This window comes from Aedes albopictus, chromosome 2 (assembly GCF_035046485.1).
Source record: "Aedes albopictus strain Foshan chromosome 2, AalbF5, whole genome shotgun sequence".
In the NCBI taxonomy this organism is placed as follows: domain Eukaryota; kingdom Metazoa; phylum Arthropoda; class Insecta; order Diptera; family Culicidae; genus Aedes; species Aedes albopictus.
In genome coordinates, this window is record NC_085137.1 from 154,125,863 (window position 1) to 154,141,107 (window position 15,245).

The 15,245-nt window shown below is 41.5% G+C and overlaps 1 protein-coding gene across 1 annotated transcript in view; it reads right to left on the minus strand.

Annotated features, from left to right (window-relative positions):
* Positions 1-277: 277 nt before the first annotated feature.
* Positions 278-15,245, minus strand: part of LOC109412673 (atrial natriuretic peptide receptor 1) — a 67,474-nt gene continuing 52,506 nt past the window's right edge. The window contains exons 7-15 of the mRNA XM_062850622.1: positions 11,824-11,944; positions 11,626-11,741; positions 11,398-11,476; positions 11,063-11,183; positions 1,707-2,229; positions 1,323-1,650; positions 654-1,267; positions 438-585; positions 278-372 (exon numbers count right to left, since the gene is read on the minus strand). Coding sequence (XP_062706606.1) covers positions 297-372; positions 438-585; positions 654-1,267; positions 1,323-1,650; positions 1,707-2,229; positions 11,063-11,183; positions 11,398-11,476; positions 11,626-11,741; positions 11,824-11,944 — 2,126 coding nt within the window. The 3' untranslated portion in view covers positions 278-296. The remainder of the gene's footprint in view (positions 373-437; positions 586-653; positions 1,268-1,322; positions 1,651-1,706; positions 2,230-11,062; positions 11,184-11,397; positions 11,477-11,625; positions 11,742-11,823; positions 11,945-15,245) is intronic.

Sequence of the window (15,245 nt, forward strand, 5' to 3'; positions counted from 1 at the left end):
AGTCCATTTATTTTCATCACATTTCATTATTTTTTAATCTAGCACAAAAATATGTTCTCATCTGTTTTGATTTAAAACATCTGGTCACCTTGATACTCAAATTTAGGTGCGAGTTTTCTATTTCGAATTGACATTCACTGTTGTTATTGTGTCTAATTGAAAGCCCAAGCATACTGTGACATAGCAATATGAATATGTATAAATATCTGTTGGTTTGTTTGTGTTTTTGATAAGACACCATGACTAGCTGTAGTTTTTTTTTTTTGGTTCGTTAAAATTGTTTGATACGCCTAAGCCTATTTTCCAATTGCTGGAAAAAGTATCGGAAATGGAACATCGTTGTCGATATAATTCTTCATCGGTGTTGCGGACCTGAAATTAGGGATGGATATGAATCATAATCACTGGTCAATATGTATTATGAATTATGATCCTACCTTAAGTCTGGTTCAGAGCATTCCAATAGCCAATACGTTGTACAGATCCCTTTTCCTTTCAGTTCAACTTCCCCACGAAGTTCCAGTCGAAACGTTCCAAATACATCCAAGATTTGCTTTGCTGCTTCTGACACGTGAATTTTCAAGGCTGAAATTGTAAGATATGATCAATTAGGTAATTCAACGTGACCTATAAACAACACTGAAACTACTTACGGTGTCCAGTTGATTCCATCCTCGAAGCCGTATTGACCGTATCACCGAACAAACAATAGTGAGGCATTTTCTGCCCGACAACTCCAGCACAGACCGGCCCGGAGTGAAGTCCTATGCGAATTTTCAGCTGCTGTTCTGGCTTGTGTTTAATGGTAAAAGATTTTACAGCATCCAGTATCGCCAACGACATAAGAGCGATTTCCCGGGCATGATCGTGCCCATTCCGTTCTGGAAGCCCTGACACCACCATGTAGGCATCTCCAATGGTCTCGACCTTGTAAACATCGTAAAATTCAATTATCCTATCAAAAGTGCTGTACAGATCGTTAAGGAAGTCTACGACCTCCATCGGCCGACTCTGGGCACAGAGTGCGGTAAAGCCTACAATATCGCTGAAGTAGATTGTAACGGTTTCGAATTGTTCTGGTTGAACCATTTCTCCGGCCAGCAGTTGTTGAGCCACCGGCCTTGGCAGAACTTGATACAGAAGCTCTTCAGTACGTCGTTTCTCCATGCTGAGCTGTTCGGTTTTCTCTTCAACCAAGCTTTCCAAATTGTTGGCATACTGTTCCATGCGACGAAGCAGATCATCCATAAGGTTCTCACAGAATCCCCTGAAATAAGAAGATTATTAGTTTCCTCCATTATACATCAAGTCCAAAACTGTACTTCATAATCAACTTCACAGTGCTCTTTATTTGAATAAAACTGGGCCTGTCGTCCGGACTGTCCGACCAGCATTTCTCCATCAGATCTAGCAGATCCGGAGGACAATCCCTCTGTCCAACAAACGGTCTGAAAGGAGGGCTCTCGTGTGCTGCAACCCGTTCCGCAATCTGCTGGGGATCCATGAACTGTCGAGCCGTCTCGTATGGATCTCCTCGCACAACGATCTCCTCCAGTATGATCGCAAACGAGTAGACATCTCCCTTCTGCGTAGCTGGCGTGCCCGGGATCACCGTCGTCGGAAGCAGCTCGGGTGCTACCCAAAGCAATTCTGGAAAACTCAATTCTTATTAATCGATTAGACTACATCTAGTGCATTGAAATTACTGTTGTAGTAGTTTTGATCCCGAACAAACTCCGACGGAGTGGAGAGCGTGCGTAGTCCAAAATCTGAGATCTTCAGAACGAATCGGCCATCGATGAGGCAGTTACAGGACCGTAGCTTTCCATGGACTCCCACGTCACTGTTATGAAGGTATGCCATTCCTTTGACTACGTCATGGATCAGCGACATTCGAAAGTTCCAATCAAGCTGAATGGCTTCGTTTTCTAGTACATCCTTGAGACTCCCTTTCGGGCAATATTCGGTCAATATCAGAATGGTTGGCCTTGGTAGATCGATACAGGCTCCCACAAACCGGACCGTGTTCTCGTGGCTTACGTCACGGGCTTGTTTGATTTCCCACAGCAGGGTTGAGGTTATGTAAACCTTCTTTTTGGCGACCTTTTTGATGGCAACTCGCTCACCTTTGTAGATACCGATGGTTGTGAACAATTGGGCTGGTAGTTGAGAATGCCCGCTTGAAATTGACGCCCGACCGGAGCTTCCAAATTGTTGGAGAGAAAAGTTCTGATGGCAGAAAAAATAAGACATATTATTGAATCATCATGATATGAGTATGCATGCATTTTAATGCAGAATCAAACGGTAATACAGCATCCTCGACCACAACTTATATTCACCAGGTCACACTCAACCTCTGGTTTATCCTGCGCGCTCTCTACGCTCCACGCCTTCTTGTGCCACGTAGATCAGTGGCAAACACTAACTCACAGTGTAGGATTGATGACCCCCGGCATTCTTGCAACATCGAACATACCGTGCCCGCGAGCATGGTTCATTTCGACCGCAAACTGTAGGGGATACTGAGGAGACTTGATCCCTGGGGAGACTTGTTCCCCCCATATTTGCTCGGAATCGAAAACATTTTTCTTCTAGCATTTTTTCGATTCCGAAAAATCTCAATAACTTTGTGAAAATTGAGCCAAATCGTGTCAAAATGTCACAGCACATAGTTTAAATATAATACTTTCAAACTTATTTTTCCAAATAAGGCTGTTGTTAACATATTTTAATTAATTCAGCTTAGTATACACAACAGTGACATGGGGAGACTTGATCCCTCGAGGATTACACACACATTATACATGTGAAAAATAAAATTCTCTTCGGAAGCCTCTATTTACTTGGAATTCTAGTCTATTCAACGATAAAATGTGTCAGATAATTATAACTTTAGTACAAACCAAGGAAAGGGGGACCAAGTCTCCCCATTTTGAAAATACGGCATATCCTTAAAAATTCAAGGAAATCTTACAATTTCAAACACTCCATATTTATCAAAAATACAAGAAAACTCGAAAAGAAAATGAATAGGAAGACTCTGGAATTATTACCCCTTTAAATAAACCATGTGCTTAAAGGGGGATCAAGTATCACCCATTTTTGAAAAACACATCATAAGACATGCCTCCATAAAAGCACAGTTTTAAAAACTTTAACAATAATTTAAAGGCCTTCTGTTGTGTATTATCTTGCAATAGATGTTTACCTGCCATTTTGTACGGAAATCGGATCAAGTTTTGTGTTTTTTCTTGAAGTTTCAGGTAAAATAATAAAAAGGGATCAAGTCTCCCCAGTCTCCCCTATGCTTTGCGGTCGACATGGACCATGCTGACCGGATTTCGTGAAAATCATACCTCAACTCGTCGCATTACAGTTACACCTTACAGAGCAATGTGGATGGGCCGATATAGTCACAGCTGTAACAACGTGGGTATTCAGCAGGACCTAAGGTGATGGGTTCACAGTCGGTCCAGGAACTTTTCGTAAAGGAAACTTCCTTGACTTCTTTGGGCTTATAGTAGTACAATATACGGACGCAAAAGTGCCATTGGCACAGGAAGCTTACAGTTAATAGCTGTAGAAGTACTTACAGAATACTTTCGATTGATTATTCCTTGAAATTCCTTGGAAAGTTTTTATTTTTCGTAGGTTTCCAAAACAGAGTCTGAACGCTGATATTTCTCCAAGACTTCTTTCTCAGATTCTTCGTGGATTCCTTCAAGATTTCTATCAGTAATTGAAATTCCTTAACAAATAAATTCAGCGCTTTATACAAGAATTTCTCTTAAAATTCCCTCAGAAGTTCTTTCTGAGATAATGCTCGCTCTGAAATTCCTCTAGTAGTTCATTTGCGGTTTTCCTGTGGAATTTCTCGCATGATTTTTTTTTCCTGAAAGTCGTTCTGAAACTCCTTCGGAGATTCTTGCAGCTGCAGGCGTTCAGAGAAGGAGCACTTCCTGGAATTTATTCCAAAAATTTTCTCGGATTTCTTTAGGATTTACTGGGACTAAACCAGATGGTGCTTTTGAAGTGCCTCCTGGAGTTCTATGGAGATTCCATTAAAAGTATCACCAGTGATTGGAATCAATTCTGAGCTTAACTCAAGAGTTACCCTTTATATTCCTCCAGGAGTTTCCACTAAGGTTCTACCTGATGCTTATTATGAAAGTTCCATGAGTTCTGATTTTTTTCCGAGTTCCTTCTGGGATTACTAAAAAATATTTTCTTAGTTTTCCTCAGGAGTTCCTCCTACCATTATTCCACGAATTCTCCCTGTGATGGCTTTGGAAATTCCTTCTGTGATTCCTCCAGGCGTTCTTTCTAAGAATCTGTAAAGGTTTATTTGGATGCCTGCAGGAGTTGCTTCTGGAATTCATCCATAATCTCGATCCTAAGTTCCTTTAACAGCTTCTGCTGCAGTTGATCCTGCATTGCCTTTTTCAAGGACTTTCTACTGGGTTTCCTCAATGAGTTACTTCTGTGGAACCTCCAACCGCTGATTCTAGGAAACCTTCAGGAGGTCATGCCTCGATAAGATTCTTGTGGAAAGCCCTCAGATGTTTCTTCTGGAACACCTTTAGAAGTTTCTGCTGTGAAATATTCAGCAATTTATCCCGAGAATTCGATAGGAATTTTTTTTCTAGTATTTCTCCAGCACTTTATTCCAGAGTTCTTTTCAAGCTTCCTTCTCTGATTCCTTAAAATGTTCTTTTTGGAATTCAGTAAGAGTTTATTCAAGATCTCGATCTTGAATTCTTATTTATTTATTTATTTATTTATTTTAACTGAAATTTAGAAGAGGGAAAAGCCCCCTTGAGGTGATTTCCATTTGAAATCTTCCTCAAAGAGGCATAAAACCTCTTTATCTTTTCTAAAAAAACGTTATAATAAAAGGAATAAAAATCAGGCTCATCCGGAGTAATTCCATATCGGAGCCGAAGCCATCAAGGGAGTCCATGTGTCATCGCGATACCAAAGGTCAAGCTTGAAACATCAGTACGGGCATAGAAAATCAATCAAAAAACAAGGTATCTGAAAATAAAATGCAAGAAAAAACAACAAAAAGTATCAAACAGAATAACATATATCAATTAAATAATTATAAATAAGTTTCATAATTGAAAGATTTTTTTGAGCCAAAACATCTCGAATAGATGCAGGAATAATAAAACCCAAACTGGATATTTGATCAAAAAGAATCTGTCTGGGTAGAACGAATCTAGAATAATTCAACACAATGTGGTCTATGTCTTCATATGATACACCACATTCGCAAAGATTAGAGTCATTGATATTAATGCGGTATAAATAACAGTTACAAATGTAATGATTTGAAATGAGTCTAGAATAACAACAAATAAAATTACGCCCAACAGGTAGCTGTTTAAACCAAGGATTTTTTTTACCCTTTGACAAATAGAATAACAATAACGCCCTTGATCACTCAAATTCCAAGAATTTTGCCACTCAATCATAGATATTTTCTTTAATTTTGGAAAATGTTCAGAAGGTAATATTACACGATTGTAGGTAATTCCACGTAAAACACCCAATTTTGCCAAATAGTCAGCTTGTTCATTGCCATATATCTTACAATGAGCTGGAACCCATATAAATTTAATGGTGTACCCTTGAGAATATAAATTAAACAATATTTCTTTAATAGAGAGTATTATGCGATGAGTTTTAATACTAAAGTTTATAGAGTTCAAAGCCAAAAGAGAACTAAAACTATCAGAACAAATCATATAAATATTTGGTGCACAAGTTTGAATCAAACTACAAGCAAAATAAAGTGCTGCTAACTCAGCAACATAAATAGAACAAGGATTCTCCAATTTAAAAAAATGTGTTAGATAATGGTTAAATACACCAAAACCTGCAACCTCTCCAATCAAAGAACCATCAGTAAAATAAATTTGTTCAAGATCAACCCCAGTAAATTTTCGATTAAATAACAAGTGGGTAAAATTAATACGTAAGTGAGATGGAATAAGTTTCAATTCATGAAATAACGAAAAATCAATATAAGGTCGAAATCTTGAATTCTTCATAAAGCTTCTGCTGGAGTCTCTCCAGCATCGACTATAGAATTACTCCACGATTTCCTCCAAGAGATTCTTCTGCCCAGAAGTTAATCCTCCAGGACTTCCTTCTATGAAACCGCACGCAGTTTATCTGGGGAATCCACTAGCAGTTCCTTCCGGAGTTTTTCCAATAGTAACATTGTGAATCTTTTACAAGTTTCTTCTTTAAGTTCTGCATTCTGGAAAATTTCCTGCAGTTCGTTTTAAAAATCCTCCAGAAGTTGCTTAACTGAGAGCCTTCCTTTAGTTCCTTCTGGAAATCTTCCAAAAGTTCTTTCGGTAAATCCAGCAAAAATCCTCCAGTAGCTTCCAGGAGCTAGTTTTTTTTTCTTTAGGAATCCTTCAGTAGTTTCTTACTGGGATCTTGAAGCAGTCATTTTTGAGATTCTTCCAGAAGTTCCTTATGGAAGACATCCGCGAATATTTTTACTAGGAGCCCTCCAGTAGTTTTTTGTGAGCATCTCCCAGGTGCTCTTTCTGGAATGCATCCATGGTCTCATTCAGTAAGAGTCCTCTAAGAACTTTTGCTAGAGCCCTGAGTTATATATGGAATTTCTCCGAAATTTCAGAATTTCCTCCTTCATGACTTAGAGAGACAAGTTCTCCGAGGGTTCTACCAGAAGTTCTTCCAAGGGTTCCTTCAAAATATATAATCGAATTCCATCAGAAGCTCTTTCTGGAATTCTTCTAATAGTTTCTTCTGATATTCTTTCAGAAAATTTCCCTGGGGCTTCTAAGAATTTTTCCATATGTTTCTGAAATTAGTTCTGAAGTTTATTCTGGGATAATAATAGTATTGTTTTTTTTTTGTTGGCATTCCTTTAGGATTCCCATTGAAATTGTTGCAGAAGTTCAGATTCAGCAATAGTATTTTTGGATACCTGAACGAACTTTTGCTGGAGTTCCTTCAGAATCGTATTTAGATTTTTCCAGGATTTTGGGATCTTCAGGAGTTCCTTCTGGGGTTCTTCAAATAGTGACATCTGGCATTTTTCATGCTGCTCAATGAGTTGTTTCTAAAATTCCTGCAAGATTTTCTTTAAAAATTCATCAGAAAATGTTTTTTTTTTGGGATTTCTCCTGGATTTTATTCTTAAATTCCTCCAAGAGCCACCGTTGAAGTTCCTCTAGTGTTTTTTTTTGCAATTTTTTCAGTGTTTCCTACTGGCTTACCAGCAGGAGCTCCTTCTGCGAATCCAGGTTACTCTGATAATCCTACTGGTAATACACCTTATTTTCCTTATGGAGTTCCTTCTGGAAATCTCCAGAACTTCATTCAAGGAAATCTTTACAACTTCTTTCAACGGATTCTCCTGGGAGTCCTCCACAGGAGTTCTTTTTGAAAGTTCTCCATAAGTTTCTCCTGGGAACGCTCTTGTGATTTGTTCTGAAAATCTTCGAAAAGTCTAAATCCTCCAGATCATCCATTCTAACATCTATAATTTTTTGTTGGTATTCCTTCGAAATTGTCTCCCTCCAGGAGTTGTTTTTGGGATTCTTTCAGAAGTTCCTAAATGGAGCAGCTTTTGAAAGTTTTCTCATTTTATTTCAGAAATTTCTTGTGAAAATCCTTAAATTGTCGAAGCTGACAAGCAGGCTTTGTCCCTGTGGGAAGGTTATACAGCAACAAGAAGAAAATGAATGAGAAGAAGTGATGTTAAAGTGTATGCTTGATAGTCCGTCACCTTGTCGCAGTCCCCGGCGAGATCCGAATGAATTGGATAGTTCACCGGAAACTCTTACGCACACCGTCCATCGTTGCTTTGCAGAGTCTGGTCAGCTTCCCAGGGAAGCCGTTTTCATTCATGATTTTCCGTAGCTTTATGTTCAGGATACTGACGTATGCTACCTTGAAGTAGATGAACAGGTCATGCGTTGGGACTTGGTATTCACGGATTTTCTGGAGGATTTTTCGTGCAGTAAAGGTCTGGTCCGTTTTCGATCTACCGTTGATGGAACCGGCTTGATAAGCATCAATGAACTCATTCGTTTTGGGTAGACGAGGTCGGAAGATAGTCTGGGATAGCATTTTGAAGGTGACATTGAAAATTTCTCATATTCCAAATGGTCGGTCGCCTTTCTTATGAATGGAGCAGATCACTCCTTCCGTTCACGCCTCCGTAGCTGTTCGGGCTCCCAGACTATCAATTAGCGCAGGTAGCCCGTGTAGTTGCCGGCTTAGAATAGCACTACGGACCACCTGTTCTGGGGGTAAAAGTCCACCAAACAGGGAACCCCAATCCAAGGTGTCAGGCGATCCGTGCTGATGTATGAATGGTTGAGGGGGTTTAAAACATGCTCGATCTTTAACGGAGCCCGTAACGTGGGTAGATCTCCCTTTTGGGTTGCGTTACGGAGTTAGATCTACAAAACTGAACCCTGGTAACATCCAACTTGTTAAGCTAGGGTAATGCGTTTTGGTAATAAGGATTCATGGTACAAAGCCCTTGTTATTATCGACAGTTTTTAAAATTGCATTTATTTTACCTTACGGATAGTTAAAGACTTGGTTTGTCCACGCACACAGTTAGAACTAGAGGAACTAGAGATAGTTCAGGACTGATAAGTACTAGTAATACAAGGACTCACGTGAATTCTTATTACAGAACACATTCTCTAATTTGACAGCGTTTTGAAACTAGCCTAAAGCCCCGGGTTTTTCAATGTTGTCCTGGGACTAAACTAGAAGCAAGACATGGATGAAGCCAGAGTTCCGATGCATGGACAAATATCAGTTCTACCGTTTTGTTTTTCTCAGGAATAGAATCGATTATGTGTGATTAAGGGCGCACTTTCGCTGGGGTTTTTATCCCTGTGAAAACGGTACTTTTTCATCACACTCGATTTCTCGAACCTCTGAGGTAACAAAGATCTGTACAGAAATCGATTCTCTATTGCCTCTGCCCTAGTCATTTTCTCCGAGCCATTCAGGTGCTTATCGAAGTGCTGCTTTCAACTTTCAATCACCTGACGTCCGTCCGTCGGAAAGCTGTATTGCTGTAGAAGCTTCATCTCTGCAGATTTCGGTTCGCAGCACGAAGCCGTTGCGGGATGCGTTGGTAGAACTTCCGTGTTTCTTAGAAATTCCATTTCTTCGCACTCTACAAGTTAACGTTTTATTTCTCAAAACAGACGGGTTTGCAGGTTCCATTTGTTTTTTAATCGTTCAACGTTCTGCCGCGTTCCTTGCTGCAGCATTACCGTCAGCGCTGCGTTCTTCTCCATAAGAGCAATTATTACTACTTTGTCGAGCTGGCTTTTGTGGTTGTATCCTGGTGTAACGATACGGGAGGCTGTGTTGGAAAAAGGTGTTACGACCATGTAGTTGAAAAATTGGCCCTTTATCTTCAACCTGCACATTCTTTTATGTGATGCCACCAATCGATCATGCGCCTCTGCATATCGCTCATCACGATAAAAGCAGTTCCCAGATCGCATGTGCTGCCGCAGTTCTGATAGATAATATGATAACCTCTAAACGTTCGCATCATGGATCCTATCGAACACACATCCTACTACAGCACTACGATACCGAACCTGCAGTCCTTCAGTAGATCAACCAACATGCGGGTGCTCCAAATAAAGTTATTCTGTTGCTGATTTTCCATTGATATTCTTTTTTTTTACGACTGGCTCGCAGGGTAAGACACAAACCAGCTATTTTCCGGAGTACCATAGAGCTTAGAATCCTTCCCTGGCACTCGAACGTCGATCAGCCGCCCCTAACATGGGGTAACAGACGCTGTATGTAATCTGAACCTTCCTGAATTGCCTTCGAAACGCCCCTCAAACGCTTACGAACCTCCTGTAACGCTCCTGAGACCCTCCGAAACCCCCGGAAATGTCTCTAAAATCCGCTGAAAATCCTTTGAATCTCTCTGAAATGTCTCCGAAAGCCCCCTGAAGCCCTTTGGGTAACGCATTTGAAACCTTCCGAAACTCCCAAAACGCCTTTGAACCCCGTTCAAAATTCTCCGAATCTCTTTGAAATGCCTTCGAAAACCTGAAACCCTTTCGGACAACGTGTGATGCACCTAAGACACTCCGAAACCTCAAAAACGTCCTGTATCGCCTCTGGAACCCGCTAAAACCCTCTAAGTCTTCCTGAAATACCTCCGAAAGCAAGCCCCCTGAAACCTCATTGGACCCATCTTATGACGAAGCCACATCCACAATTTTCAGGAGCACAAATTTGAAGAACCAAATGACGGTTTACGCTGAAAAGTTGATCGATTGGTTGCCCGCCGGTGGTTTCAGCACCGGGACGGGTCTTTGGTTCTTCAGATTTGTGCTCTGGAAAATTCGATGTGTAGCTTCGTTATATCTCCACTTTAACACACCTGAGACCCTCCGATATACCAAGGGCTGAAAGTCTCTCTAATAAAGACAAATCAATCAATCAACCCTCCGATATACCCGAAAACTCCATGCAAGCCGCCTGTAATGCCTCTGAAATTCCTCTATAACCCCCGTGAAACTCACCTGACAACCTTGTAGCCTTCTAAGAACCCTCTGCAACCTCCTAAAACGCCTTGAAATGCCTTGTAACGCCTCTGACTCTCTCCCTCATCCTGAAACTCTCTTGAAAGGTAAGACACTGAATCGAATAAGGTAAAAATTCAATTTAGGCAGTCCCGACTCATTACCTAAATGGATGTTTCAGTTTATCAGAAAGGTATAACCTAATCCGGAAGCATTCGGTGGGCATGGTTTGTTGCAAGAGTGCCAGACAACGATATAAAGTTGGTGTTCCCACAGATTCCCTTGGTACAAGAAGGCGAGGAGCGCAGCGGGAAAAATGGGTGAATCATGTGAAACGTAGGCTGGTGATCATTGCGTGTGATCACGGGCGTAATATTTTTGGTTATATGCATCGTCATAAATTATTATTTTACAAATAAATATAATGTCACCCCCAAGATTTTCAAAAGAGACGCTACACATATTAGTGCATTATCTTTCACACCTACCTCGTAATTCAACTTCTGCAGTCCCATTTTACTCCCGAAAAGTCGCCCCACTTCCAGCAGAACATCCTCCGGCCGCACTCGCCAGGACATATTATTCAGTTCGTTGTTCAACTTCATTTGCCTGTCATCATCGTCAACGGTTGCGTTTGCGTGCGATTACAGTGAGTGAGAAAGCGAAAGGGTTAAAGTAAATAAGCAGCACACACCGAAATGAGCCGAAAGCTTCCGCAGCACGTCTTAGGTACGTGAGGAATTTCCGGCCAACAACTCGCATCGCGCGCGCGGTTGCTCCTCGCCGAAAAACTTTGCGGAATCTTTATTATATGATTTCTTACTTGCAAAGAATGTACGTGACGGCTGCGCCGAACGTCGATATTATCCCGAACCCGATCAACGCGTAGATGAGAATTATTTCTGCGAATAGAGCCAGGGAAATGAAATGGAAATGTTAGAAAACATTGGGGTCGAGAGCACGTGCTGTTTGGGATGGGGGAAAAATCCAACAGTGTTATTTTGCGTAGGCTTGATATTAGTTTAGGATATAAGGAGATTAGCTTCATTACCGCTGCCCTGGCACGAAGGTGATGTTCCCAAAAATCCACACTTGGGTACATCGGGTGGAGGACCTTCCCGACCCCCGGGCCAGTGGATCCGTTTGCCTTTTACCGGGGAGTAAGCCCTGTCGATGAGGATGAGAATACAGCGATTATGAAGAGTTATATCAGTAACAGCAACCGTGGGAGTGCTGCCAAAGCCGTTACCTGGTGCGTCCGTAATAATGAGCAACCACCTCGAAACGGCCAGTAATGGGGTCCAGGTCAAGTATGGAATAATCGGCGTCCCGATCTCCATTGTCGTCAATCCGCACGTTTCCGGTGATGCCTTCGAGAGATAGTCGGAAAATGCGCTCATTAAAAAGGGTATTTGCTTTCTTTTTTTAAGTAGTTTTTTATCTGCTTGATGGGATTATGAAGGATGGAGCCCCCATATCGCTTTGCGACGTGATTCAATTATTATCGCATCGTAAAACAGTAAACATCAACCAACATGTATCGATGCGATGTGGCCCTGATGGAGCTGAGGCGTGAAACTGTAAACTGGATATGTGTACCTATACATAATCCGATCAGCTTTATTGTTTTATTGATGATGAATAACCTGGGCTTGTTAGGGGAATATCTGTAAAATAAAAGAAAATCGGGTTAAGTACGGTTCCTTTGAATTCCACTAAGAATTTGCATCCTTTGACAGATACGTATTTCGACCTCAACTGTAAGGTCGTCTTCAGTGTCTTGTCGAGTCAAGTACAAGACACTGAAGACGACCTTACAGTTGAGGTCGAAATACGTATCTGTCAAAGGATGCAAATTCTTAGTGGAATTCAAAGGAACCGTACTTAACCCGATTTTCTTTTATTTTATTGTTTTATTGTTGAATCAGTTCCAGCACATTCATAACAATAGCTAGTCATATAGGGAAAACTGAAGAGATTATAAAGAGTGTTAAATATACGAACATATAAAGGCAATTACTTATCACTGATATATTAAATGTGTTTAAAGAATTTACATAGCAGATAGAAGGTTTGATATTTATGTAAATACACGATATAATTGGAAATTGGAAATTGAAGAAGACGTTACAATATGATGTTTGATATAGTATGTAGAAAATTATTTCAATAGTATTTATCAACGACACTTTGACATTATTATGGCAATATATAGAAAAAAAGACGACACAACACTGTATAGAAATGATAAAACTATAGACTATACCAAAAAGACAGGCCTACCAAATTGTTGACAACCTAAAAAAGCCAACTTAGAAGCATTGGGCAAATTTGGCAGACATCGATTTTTGAAAATGGTCCAATTTGTATATGGAGTACAATTGCATAAGATGTTTTATTTGTCTAATTAAATTCTTTGCGGAAATTCGAGATTATACATCGAGCCTTTCCCGATGCCTGCACGAAAATTTATTCAACGTTGGGGCGATACATACTTAAAATCTTATGAAGACTTAACATTTTCGAATCGAAAGAAAAATCGAATGAAAAACATTGATTCGATCGATTTAGTGGGGCTTGAACATCGATTCAAAAATCGAATAATCGGAACAAAAAGATCGATGTTGCGAACATCGATTTAAAATTCCCCATCGCTACAACATAGCTCTACACTGGGTCATTACCAAGATTTGGGAGGAAGAAGTATTACCGGAGGCATGGATGGAAGGTATCGTGTGTCCCATCTACAAAAAGGGCGACAAGTTGGATTGCGGGAACTACCGCGCGATCACACTACTGAGCGCTGCCTACAAGATACTCTCTCAAATTTTATGCCGCCGTCTATCACCGATTGCAAGAGAGTTCGTGGGGCAATATCAGGCTGGATTTATGGGTGAACGCGCTACAACGGACCAGATGTTCGCCATCCGCCAGGTGTTGCAGAAATGCCGCGAATACAACGTGCCCACACATCACATGTTCATCGATTTCAAATCGGCGTATGATACAATCGATCGAGAACAGCTATGGCAGATTATGCACGAATACGGATTCCCGGATAAACTGATACGGTTGATCAAGGCGACGATGGATCGAGTGATGTGCGTAGTTCGAGTATCAGGGACACTCTCGAGACCCTTCGAATCTCGCAGAGGGTGATGGTCTTTCGTGCTTGCTGTTCAACATTGCTTTGGAGGGTGTAATACGAAGAGCGGGGATAAACACGAGTGGGACGATTTTCACGAAGTCCGTTCAGCTGCTTGGTTTCGCCGATGATATTGATATTATTGCTCGTAATTTTGAGACGATGGCGGAAACGTACATCCGACTAAAGAGTGAAGCCAGGCGAATCGGATTAGTCATTAATGTGTCGAAGACAAAGTACATGATGGCAAAGGGCTCCAGGGAGGAATCACCGCGGGAGGAATCGGGGTGGCATTTATATCGACGGTGATGAAATCGAGGCGGTTGAAGAATTCGTGTACTTGGGCTCGCTGGTGACCGCCGACAACGACACCAGTAGAGAAATTCAGAGGCGCATTGTGGCAGGAAATCGTTCTTACTTTGGACTCCGCAGAACTCTACGATCGAATAAAGTTCGCCGTAACACGAAGTTAACCATCTACAAAACGCTGATTAGACCGGTCGTCCTCTATGGGCACGAAACATGGACCCTACGTGCAGAGGACCAACGCGCCTTTGGATTTTTCGAACGGAAGGTGTTGCGTACCATCTACGGCGGAGTGCAGATGGAAGACGGGAATTGGAGAAGGCGAATGAACCACGAGCTGCATCAGCTGCTGAGAGAACCAACCATCGTTCATACCGCGAAAATCGGGAGGCTACCTTGGGCGGGTCACGTCATCAGGATGTCGGATAGCAACCCGACTAAAATGGTTCTCGAGAGTCATCCGACCGGTACAAGAAGACGTGGAGCGCAGCGAGCTAGGTGAGTCGACCAAGTCGAGGACGATCTGCGGGCCCTACGCAGAGTGCAGAACTGGAGACAAACAGCCTAGGACCGAGTGGAATGGAGGCGGCTACTATGTACAGCAGAGGCCACCACGGCCTTAGCCTGATCGGTAAGGTAAGTATGAAGTTAAAGATCCCGGTGGGAGTGAAGATTGTCGGCTTTGCTGACGACATTACGCTCGAAGTCTACGGTGAGGGGATGGTAACTCTCTCTCTCTCTCTCTCTCTTCTTGGCGTAACGTCCTCATTGGGACAAAGCCTGCTTCTCAGCTTAGTGTTCTATGAGCACTTCCACAGTTATTAACTGAGAGCTTCCTCTGCCAATGACCATTTTGCATGCGTATATCGTGTGGCAGGCACGAAGATACTCTATGCCCAAGGAAGTCAAGGAAATTTCCTTTACGAAAAGATCCTGGACCGACCGGGAATCGAACCCGTCACCCTCAGCATGGTCATGCTGAATACCCGTGCGTTTACCGCCTCGGCTATATGGGGATGGTAACATAAGGCTGAATTTCAAAAGGCTGAATGCACATAAGGCTGAATACAAAAGGCTGAAACTATGGATATGTAACAAAAGGCTGAAATTTCAAAAGGCTGAAATGACAAAAGGCTGAAAACATGGCAAATTCCAAAACTTGAAATATGCATAATAATGAACTCTATAGAATCTGAACTGAGGGTTTAATGATTTAAAAG